Below are 10,525 nucleotides of genomic sequence, written 5' to 3' on the forward strand. Positions count from 1 at the left end.
TCTTTTTGGCAACCGCGTCTTCACCTCTCTTCCTTAACAAACCCTTAATAAAATCTATTATTTTTAATTAATTACTGTGATTTTTTTAAAACCACGCTCCCTCAACTGCGCGTTTGATCTCCGACTCCACTCCTGCGGTACGAGACAAAATGAATCCCACAGGGGTTCCTGGCGCTGACAGTGTTTGGGCCCACCCAGAGTCTTTTTGTTCAAGAATCCCACGCGCATTTACAAAGGCGTGATATGCTTTGTGTTTGTATTTGTATAATAATCCACGATCCCTTCAAAATCTCAAACCCTTAACAGTCTTCATCTATCTCAAAATCCCTATTTCTACATTATCTTTATAAATATATAATTATCTGTTAGTTGAAGGTTGAAGAAAGGTGGTTAAGTAATGATACCTCCAAACATGGCCACAATCACTGCATCTTTAGAGAGGTCTCTTCAAAACTGTTCGCTAAATCATCACCGAAGTAGGGGAGTTTTAGCCGCTGGAGAGAGGTCTTCGAGCACTGACGATGTTGATGCTGATGCAGAAGCTGAAGCAGCACCGCCTCAGCAAAATCATCTTCTTCCTACTTCTGATGACACCACCTTGGAGCTTAACTCTCATCTCTCTCTACCTTACCATTGGGAACAATGCCTCGATTTAAAGGTACTGTGTTTTTAGATTCAAAAGTATCTTTCGTCTCTTTTAGCTTCAATAAATGCAGATCTCTCCTCATATGTCTTTTCTTCTTCAATGCCCTTTGTTTTTAATGCTTCTGCTTTCTGCTTTCTTTTGCACATAATACTACCCAGATTGAGAATAGGGTTATCCACCCCAAAAAAACCCTAAATATGGAATAAAATTTTTCTTCTTTCTTAATTATTTAGCCTTTTTGGTCTGCATTTCTAAAATAAGAAAAGGGGATGAAATTTCCAGCTTTGACCGCCAAATAAATTTTGTTTCTTTTTGATTGCTGTTGGTGTTAATATAACAAAGGAAAGGCAAGGAACCTATTTCCAGGGTTTGATTAGTTTTTGGTTGATGCCTTTCCTTTGATGGGGACCATGAAATCAATTTCCTTTTTTTCTTTTAATTTTCTGGTTTTGTTGATAATATTATTATAACCTTTGAATTAATGGACAACCCAAACATCTTCTTTTCTTGATTATGGCAATTGAGTTTCAGTGTTCTCGTCTTGTTTCTTTAATGTTGAAATCAATGGTCAATGACCAAATGTGCAAGATTTGTGAAGTTTTTGAAAAAAGGGTTTGCTTGTATATGCAGACAGGGGAGATTTACTATATAAACTGGAGGAATGGAATGAAAGCCAAAGAAGATCCAAGACTAACACCCTACAACGGGGATTTCTACTCAGAAGATGACAGCTCATATGACAGTGAGGAGTCATCATCAGAATCCTCCCCTCCATCTTCTTCAAGAGAACATTATCGGGTGCAGAAAGAAGATCATGTCCTGGTTGTGGCTGGTTGCAAAAGCTGCTTCATGTACTTCATGGTCCCAAAACAGGTTGAAGATTGCCCCAAATGCAATGGCCAACTTCTCCATTTTGATAGATCTGAAAATGGTTCTCCATGAATTGAATTTCTTGTTTCTTTTGCGTTAATCTCTATGGTTTTAATTTTTAATTCAAAGAACTCCTTTGTGCTTTTGAAAATTTTCTGAGCGTGGAATGATCATGAAATGCGTTACAAATGGGGATATTAGCTAGCCTGTTTTAGTTTACTATTATTTCTCCACCACTTCTTTTTCTTTTTCTCTTCTCTTTCTTCTAGCTGTTACATTTGTTTTGTTTTTTTGGTTTCTTGAGGGCGCCATTGAAGCCACCTAGCTAGGGAGAGAGAGTGCCAGTGCTAAGGTCAATGCACAAGAAAGAATAATATTTGGTAATGATTGAAACGTGTAGCTTTTCTTATCTTTTCATTTTTTTTCCTTAATTTTTTAATTTTTTTATCTGTTATTAAGATAATTCATGCTCACTGAGAATGGCTGCTGAGTATTTATTAACAAGTGTGTGGTTTGCTGGCAAATTGCCTTACTTATTTTTGCCTATCATTGGTGTTTATAGGTGCTTGCTGGAATCAAATCAGCATTAATTGTTCATTCATTGATTGTGTTGTTGCCTTCTTCTTTCATTAATTGTAGTTTTATTATTTAATCTACTACTATTACAATCAAATTTTGTGTATATGTATAAAATATACTCTATGTTTTTGACAGATTCATGCATGAATATTTCACCAGAATGAAATTTGAAAAAACTAAATTCCAAATTCACTAATTAAATCCTAAACTTTAAATAATTAAATTCCCCCCAAAAAAAAAAAACATGACAATTTGATCCACTAGAACTTAGATGAGATGAGCAAATTATTATCTCATCAAATTCAACCATCCATTAAGCAAACTCAACAATCCATTTAACAAAGCTCAAATAAATGAAAGAAAATTATAATTTAGTCTTTGAAATTTAATAAAATCTATAATTTAATTTTTATATTTTCAAAATCTAGGTAATTTAGTTCTGTTAAAACTTATAACTTAATTTCTACCTTTAATTTTAATAAAAATATCAAAATATCTTTATCTTTATTTTTAATTTGAAAATATTTTAGTTCATAAAGATTTATTTTCTTAATAATTTTATTACTCAGATTTTGTAAAACGTGGCCCCATTAAATTAACAAATTTTAAAATGAAATTATTAAAATATAGATTAATTACTTTAAAGCCCTTAAAAATTTTGATTAATTAAAAAATTTACATGTATATTTTACAAATTAATTCTTAAATGTTATAACTATTTATAAATAAGCCCTTATAATTTGGTAAAATTTTATTTATGTCATTATTGTTTTAATAATATATAAATAATTATATATATATATATCAATTAATAATAATTTCATATATATAATATTATATTGTTATATATGAAAAAAGAAAAAAAAATGAACATGGACGCAAATTGTTGTTAAAATAAATTTTCAATGACTAAATTGTTTTCAAATTTAAAATATAATTAAAAGCATTTTGATATTTTCATTAAATTTAATATGGAATTAATCGTAATTCTAATGGTAGGAGCTAACTTACAAGCTTATTAAAATGTCAATGGCTAAATTGATTGAATTTAAAATTATAGGGACTACTTTGTAGGTTTAACTAAATCTCTAGGACTAAATTGTCAATAAAATAAAATCTTATGAGCTAAATTATTTTTAGATTAAAAACAGAGTTAAGGGTATTTTGATCATTTTTACTATAATTAGTGGGAACTTAACTGAAAACTTAATAGTAGGGACTAAATTGTAGGTTTTATCAAATCCCATAAACTAAATTTCTTGGTTTTGAAAATAAATATACTAAATTATAGTTTATCCTAAATAAAATTTATCACCATTGGTCTTGTTTCTATCACAGCAAGAAAATAAAGAACTAGTAAAATTACTAGGAGCCATTTTGATTTTATAAATTTACCGATTCAATTACCAACAACAAAGAGTGATTCCCAATTCTTGGTTGATTCCACTAAAAAAAACAAATCAGTTTTGCAACATACTGAAATTGATTGCTATCAACAATTGATTTTACAATAAATTTATAATTTTTATTTTTTTTAATAAAATAATTAATTTTTAAAAATTTAGCAACTAATGAAAGAACGGTTACTAATAGTAACTAATTTATAATTGGTTACTAATTTAGTTGCTGATTAATATTCGAAACTCTTGAATATATAATTAGTAACCAATTAAAAAATTAATTATTAAAATTGATTATTGTTAGAGATCGATTTAAAAATTGTTACTAAATTAAAGAGTTATTTTAATTGACTTTAAAATTTAGTAACCGATTTGCAATCGATTGTAAAAATTAGTTATTATTAAAAATCGATTAAGTCGGTTACAAAAATTTGTTGCTAAATTTATAACTTTTTTAAAAGGCTCCAATTCTGCAATCCATTCATTGTAAGTTGGTATTTAGTAATCGATTTTTGTAACTGAATGAAATCGATTGTTATTAGCAATCGATTTTGCAATTGATATCGAATTGACTGCAAAATTTTGTTCCCTAAAAAAGTATCACCTAATTTTTTGTTTTATTTTTTTATTTATAACTGATTTGCAAATTGACTGCTAACAGTAATTGATTTTTACAACTAATTGCGAATCGGATACATTTTTTTTTTTTCAAAAATTCCCATTCAATTTTTGAAAAAATTAACAATTGAAAATTAGTTTTTACTTATATAAACTGCTACTTATTTTATTTTCCCACTCCTCTTCTTATTTCTATCATTTTATTCATCATATTTCTATTTCTCATATATTTTATTTATCATCTTTTCATTTTTAATTTATTTTTTTATTATTTTTTTCTTTTTCATCTATTTTCTTTTTCGTCTTTTTCTTTTCCATTTTTCTTATCCATCAACTTTTTTTTTCTCATATATTTTCTTCTTAATTGTCGTTTTCTTTCTTGATTTTCTTATTCATCTTCTTTCTTGATTTTCTTATTCATCTTCTTTTTCCTTCTTTTATAATTTCTTTTTCATCTTCTTTTTCTTTTCCATTTAATTTCTTCTTTATTTTCTTTTTCTTTTTTTTAATTTATTTTATTATAATTTTTTTTTCATATATTTTTTGTTAGTAAATTATTTATCGTACTAATTTTTAGTACTAATTAATTTTTTCTTAATTTTTTTGTTATAATATATATATATCAATTTTTTACTCGTTTGTCTTGTAAATATATTTTTATATTTAATTTTTGTTATTATTTTGATTAATAGTTATTATTAGTAATTTGTTTTTGGTAAAATTTTATATTAAGTTTATAGTACTAGCTAATTTTTTATTAATAAATTATTATTTTAGTAATTTTTAGAATAATTTTTCATTAATAAATTATTATTTTTTAATTTTTAAAATAATTTATTTATGAGAATTTTTTTTTTATTTAGAAATTTAATTTTTTAAGATTGAAAATTTGTCAAACTAAAGGTATCAAATTTTTTACAACCAATTATGTGTCGGTTGCTATTAGTAACTAATTTCAGTTGTTAAATCGGTTGCTAGCAGTAATTGAAATTTTTTAATAAAAATTTTATTTTTTTAAATTTGATTATGTTATCAACCCTAGCAATTAATTTATTAGTCAGTTGCTAATCGATTAGCAACTAATCTCATTGTAACAATTAAATGGATTGTTGAATCAATTAACAATCGATTTTAATAAATTATTATATATATATATATATATATATATATATATATATATATATTAAGTTTTCCCTTCTGTAAAACTTTGTCCTAGGCAAGAACAAGTATGTGTGAAAATACCGAGAGAAGGAAGGCTACAGGGCAAATTATTTCTTAGAGTTGGGGCTTCTCTAACTTGTTCACTGAAATTCTTGAAAAATATTTTTCAGGAGAATGATTTCCTCCAGTGTTTTTATAATTTTTTTTTTCAACAATAGAAAACATGAAAATATTTTAAAAATAAGTTTTCCGTGTAACAAATATATCCTGAATTTTATATAATTTTCTTTCTAAATTATTGAATTATTTTGTTGAGACTGATGGTAAGACTAAAAAAAATTTCACCAAACCAGTGTTTAGTATGAGTGATTTGATATTTTTATTCTTTAAGCGATTTAAGTCTGAGTATTTCATTCTGTAGATGGAGACATGCACAACGTAAATAAAATTAATTATGATCCAATAGGCTGAAGATATCTATACAGTGAGAAAAAAAAAAAAAATGCTTTGCTACTCCTATAGCCATACGTAGTTGATTCCCAAGTAGCCTTAATAGGCTCTCAAATCCCACCAACATTTCATATAAAGAAAGCTTGCCCATGATTTTTTTTGTCGCCTCCAATATATCATTGCTCATGAAAATTTTCCTTCTAAAGTTTGGTGCTACACCTCCTTTTATCTTCCCTATATATTATTTCCATTTTTTTTTTTAATATTAGAGAATGAATTATACTGGTGAGATTCAAACCCTAAAGCCCACTCTTAATAAGCCTAAGCCCACTCTTAATAATCTTTTCTTTTAGACTAAAATATTGATTATATATGTATATATATTATCTCCGTAAAATAAATAAAGTAAAATGATTGATGAGTTTAATTTTAATTACTGCAAACTTATTTTCTTCTGCTTCATATGTGTATGGTTAATCAGCTGTTGAATTCTCTGTACAAGATCATATTCTTGATTTTCTTCTCAAAATATTAAATTATAATTAGAAAAAGTACAAATTATTTGAATCAAATTTTGAACGCATACAAGAAAGAAAGAGCAACATACGAGCAGCTTTTCTGAGTGTTGCGGCTGTGGGAATATGAAAAGTGGTGACCCGTGATTAATTAATTAAGAATTAAAGATTCAATGATTAGGAAATTTCCAATAATGAAAAATTAAATTGCAAGGATTATTTGCAGAAAACTAAAAAAAATATGAAAAGATGAAGCTGGAACTGCAAAGTAAGAAAAAGGGGTTGCATGCAAAAGGGTGAGACAATGGTACAGTTGTTTGTTGTGAGGACTGAGGAGGTGAGGCCCTCCGTCCTAAAAGATTCGAGTTTCAGAGATGCTTTGGTGTTCATATAGTACAAGAGAGGAAGATGGTCCATGGGAATACATATATAGATAGGTAGTCGTCATAGCTGGACTACTAGGGACTGTGGAGAAAACAAAGAAACCTTTTTCTTTTACTTTGCTTTTGCTTGACAGAAGGAATCTAAGCAGTGAGGCCTAAAGGGTTTTGCAGAGTGCACTATATGGAGCTCTAGCTATAGTACGAGTCAGTCACTCAGTTAAAGAAATTCAATTTCTTCTTTTTTTTTTATTTTAATCTAATTGTCAAAGGGCTCTTATATATGTATTTATATGTGGACTTTGTGGGTAGGGAATCGCATTTGTTTGTCTGTTTCAGTATCCTTGTGTTCTTGTGTCTTTCTTCCACTTTGCATCTTCTCGTTTCTACAGTACTTCTCTGCACTTTCCCTCCTACTATACCAACATTTTAAATAATTAGCTGGTTAATGACCACTATAATAGCACAAGAGCTGGCTTGAAAATATATAATAGCAGACGATAAAGCACATGTCTGGTGGAGGAATTGCTTTGAAGAGGGGGAGAGTAAGGTAGAAACTACAAATAGAGGGCCATAGACCCGCGGTGGCTTGCTATGTTTTCCAGAATAATAGTGCCCCCCGGCCCATCACCAGATTCTTCATTCAAACAACAAAAGCTGAGGCTTACACCATTATTCATGGCCCCCATCATGAGAAATTATTGCTCTTATAAAAAGAAGTGCAATGTGTTGCTACATGGATTTCAACAGTTCTTTATCAGTAAATTTCTTAACCATACAGACAACTTCTTGTACATGTCTTCTTGTCCATTAAACTTGGATGCTTTGTTGTTTTGAATCTACGAATCACTGGCTATGTATTTGTGATAATGCCCAGCCCAATAGCTAACTGGGTCTTCCCTAATTGGAGTAACAAGGCCCAGGTTAGATCTTTGGGCTCTATGGTATAAAATGAAAGTATGAAACTAGGGCTGCACATCAATCCCCACAAACCTCTCCGGTGAGAATACGCCCCCACTTTAAGTCAAACTTTAAAAAATACACCTTACTAATTTATTAATACGTCTTTATTTAATATGCATTAAAAAAATAAAATTTATTAATTTCGAAAATAATTTAATAACTTGAATAATTTAATTTTTTAAAAAATAATATAATAAAAGGTATATTTAATAAATATTAAATAAAATTTGTTATTTTAACTATTTTAATTATATATTTTTAATTCATATAAAAATAAAAATAAATATATTTTTTGGGACGAAAGGAAAAATAATTTGACTTAATAAATGAATTATCATATCACCTATTAAAAGACTGAAATTAATATAACTTAAGAAATATTAAAATATTAATTAATTTTAAAATTTAAATTATTATAGCTTTTATTGAATATAAAATTATTTTATGTATTAAAAATATAAAATATTATATTATTATATTTTTATAAAGAAATATTTGGAGGAAATAATTAATAATTATTTAATAAATAAAAATTTAATTTTAATTTTAATAAGTATATAATTATTTAAACTTTAATACAAATTTAAATTTCATTTAATATAATTAATTAAAAATTTTATCATTAATAAAATTTTATAATATATATAATAAATAAATATTAAATTATATTATTAAAATAAAATTAACAAATAATTAATTCTCCACTATAAAGACCCATTTCTTCTGTCTTATGAGTCCAAAATTGAGTTTGAATCAAATATACACTATAAATTTTATAGGCTATCCATTACTGAAGTGATTAAATTTTCAAATGCCATTTTTACTTTTTTTTTTTTTAAATTTAAGTTGAAGAAAATCAAACCAAATTATTTCAATCTAAATCGTTTCAATTTTGAATGATTGGTTTCGATTTGAATTAATTGTAAACCAAGAAGCTAAGTTTCAAACCGTCCAAAATTCCAAATCAATCCATATTACACCAAACGGTCTAAATTTTCTTCGCCTAATAGCATTTTTCACTTGTAGTAGCATGCCGTTCCTGAGAAATAGAAACAAAATTTTGGTGCTATCTTAACACAAAATGAGGATAATTTTTGAATTTTCAGAAGTGTGGTGTTCGTGTGCTTTGGTTTGACATGGTTCAAGGATATACAAAGGCATGAAAGATAGTTGGAACAACTTTACCAATGTTCTTGTTGCAGACACAACCATGAAGAATGTGAAATTGATATATATATACCCCATAGAAAGCGTAACAGTCAAACAACTCAGAAGCCAAAGGGACATGGGGGATACCATAGTACTAGTTAAACTGTACTTCCAGATGCCCTGAAGTTTGACACAGCATCTAAGAGATGATGAGATGCTTTCTCGAAATTAACGAAGCCCATGAACCAGAAATCATGACCATCAATAGTAACCATCTGAATGTACTTTTCTGGTGGGTTTTCTTTCACGACAACCGGGTTTACTTGGCCTATTTTGTTCAGTGGTATCATCACCTGCACAACAAATATGAATTGTTCAATTGATATTAAGTATGCATATTCATAAATAGAAAGATAATTGATTGCATTTCCTATTCTGTTCAATGGAATTTCTGGCATATATTACCTTGTAGTAGCACCAAGTCTCCTGCCCTGATGGAGCCATAAAGGAAAGGGGACGGTCACTGCAGAAGGCTACCCGAGCAGTCGATAGATAGAGGGTTCCAGCAACAGGGCCAGTGGATGTGGAAAGGTAACAAGCGAAAGTCTTCTTCAGCTTCTCGTTCAGGTGAGTTTCAAAAACCTGCTTGAAGAGAGACTCAAAGCCACCTTCTGTGATTGCTTTCGCTGTCAAGTTCACCTTACCCCAAGCAGTTTCAGACACTGAAGGCCCCGTTGTAACTGCAAGTTTTATGAGCAGAAGAATTTAAAAACACAGAGCATATTGAAAGTTGTGATTATTTGCAAATAGATTCACATCGCTTACGATTGTGCCATATATTCCGGGCTATGTTCTCCGCCTTCCTGCTCCAGGTATTGAAGGCTCGGATCACCGGCTCAAAAGGATTGTTGCTTGGCTTCTCTACAGGGGAATACACAAGATAAGGCTGCTGATAGATTTGCTGGTGGTCAGCGGCGTTCCATGAGGCTGCTTTTTGGTTGTCAGGGTGGACAGTAGGGGCTGCCGGTGATCCCATGACATGGGTGCCCCATTTCTCGGCTTCCTCCTTTGATGGGGGTTGATGAGGCTGTGAGGGCTCATGGGATTCTGCTATTTGTGTTTCTTGTGAAGGGGTTGCCATGGTTTGCTCAATTTTTTGAGATGCAAAACACAGAATTGGCAGTTCCTTTGAATAAGCACTGTTTATATTTTGATTTTGATTAGTTATTAGAAGATGATGGCTTATTAATCCACCTAATCCACTGATAAAGGGTGTCGTATACACGGAAATTATTTTCTTCGCTATGAAGAAATAATTATTACATAAATATGGAAAGCTCACTTACCTTCGAGATTTGGCACTTCATCCTTAGGCAGTAGCCACATGGTCTTAACGAGAAAATGCAATTTAAAATGGCCTTCGGCTGGTTGACTGGCTGATGTTATCTGGAAAAGCTGACAGCAAAAATCAAGAAGTTTCCAGGCTTTAGGATAAGAGCTGGCCAGGTCGCTCTCACGATTACCATTTTAGCTGAAATGGATCTAAATCCAACCAACACCTTATATCTTTGTGGCCCAACAAATGAAGATGATCCCAAACCAAGAAAGTAGAAAAGCTAGAGGCTGAAGGCCTAAAACAAAAGCCCATATCTAATAAGCGTGTTGGTGTTACTTGCGTATATCACTCTGTTTCTGCTCCCCCAAGATTTCAGAACAGAGGTTAGAGGCAATTAATTACAGAGGTTGCCGTAGCGAAAGACGTGATGTTTGAAGCGTGAAGGTTAGTTCAGAGCA

At 29.9% G+C, this 10,525-nt stretch overlaps 2 protein-coding genes across 2 annotated transcripts; one reads left to right on the top strand and one right to left on the bottom strand.

Moving 5' to 3' along the window:
* Positions 1-274: 274 nt before the first annotated feature.
* On the top strand, positions 275-1,925 carry LOC110639419 (protein CURLY FLAG LEAF 1). Its single transcript, XM_021790352.2, has 2 exons — positions 275-658; positions 1,277-1,925. The coding sequence occupies exons 1-2, from the start codon at positions 398-400 to the stop codon at positions 1,586-1,588; spliced, it is 573 nt and encodes a 190-aa protein (XP_021646044.2). The 5' UTR covers positions 275-397; the 3' UTR covers positions 1,589-1,925.
* Positions 1,926-8,653: 6,728 nt separating this feature from the next.
* On the bottom strand, positions 8,654-10,199 carry LOC110664192 (GEM-like protein 5). Its single transcript, XM_021823763.2, has 4 exons — positions 10,078-10,199; positions 9,557-9,930; positions 9,197-9,471; positions 8,654-9,084 (listed from the first exon to the last, which is right to left on the bottom strand). The coding sequence occupies exons 2-4, from the start codon at positions 9,870-9,872 to the stop codon at positions 8,890-8,892; spliced, it is 786 nt and encodes a 261-aa protein (XP_021679455.2). The 5' UTR covers positions 9,873-9,930; positions 10,078-10,199; the 3' UTR covers positions 8,654-8,889.
* Positions 10,200-10,525: the final 326 nt, after the last annotated feature.

Source organism: Hevea brasiliensis, chromosome 5, assembly GCF_030052815.1.
Source record: "Hevea brasiliensis isolate MT/VB/25A 57/8 chromosome 5, ASM3005281v1, whole genome shotgun sequence".
Classification (NCBI taxonomy): domain Eukaryota; kingdom Viridiplantae; phylum Streptophyta; class Magnoliopsida; order Malpighiales; family Euphorbiaceae; genus Hevea; species Hevea brasiliensis.

What these genes read in the sequence shown, in the direction of transcription:
- LOC110664192 (XM_021823763.2), bottom strand. Translation starts at nt 9,872, where the DNA reads ATGGCAACCCCTTCACAAGAAACACAAATAGCAGAATCCCATGAGCCC. An exon ending in CCGGAATATATGGCACAATC is followed by an intron (nt 9,472 to 9,556) that starts GTAAGCGATGTG and finishes TAAAACTTGCAG; the next exon opens with TTACAACGGGGCCTTCAGTG. An exon ending in AGACTTGGTGCTACTACAAG is followed by an intron (nt 9,085 to 9,196) that starts GTAATATATGCC and finishes TTTGTTGTGCAG; the next exon opens with GTGATGATACCACTGAACAA.
- LOC110639419 (XM_021790352.2), top strand. Translation starts at nt 398, where the DNA reads ATGATACCTCCAAACATGGCCACAATCACTGCATCTTTAGAGAGGTCT. An exon ending in AACAATGCCTCGATTTAAAG is followed by an intron (nt 659 to 1,276) that starts GTACTGTGTTTT and finishes TTGTATATGCAG; the next exon opens with ACAGGGGAGATTTACTATAT.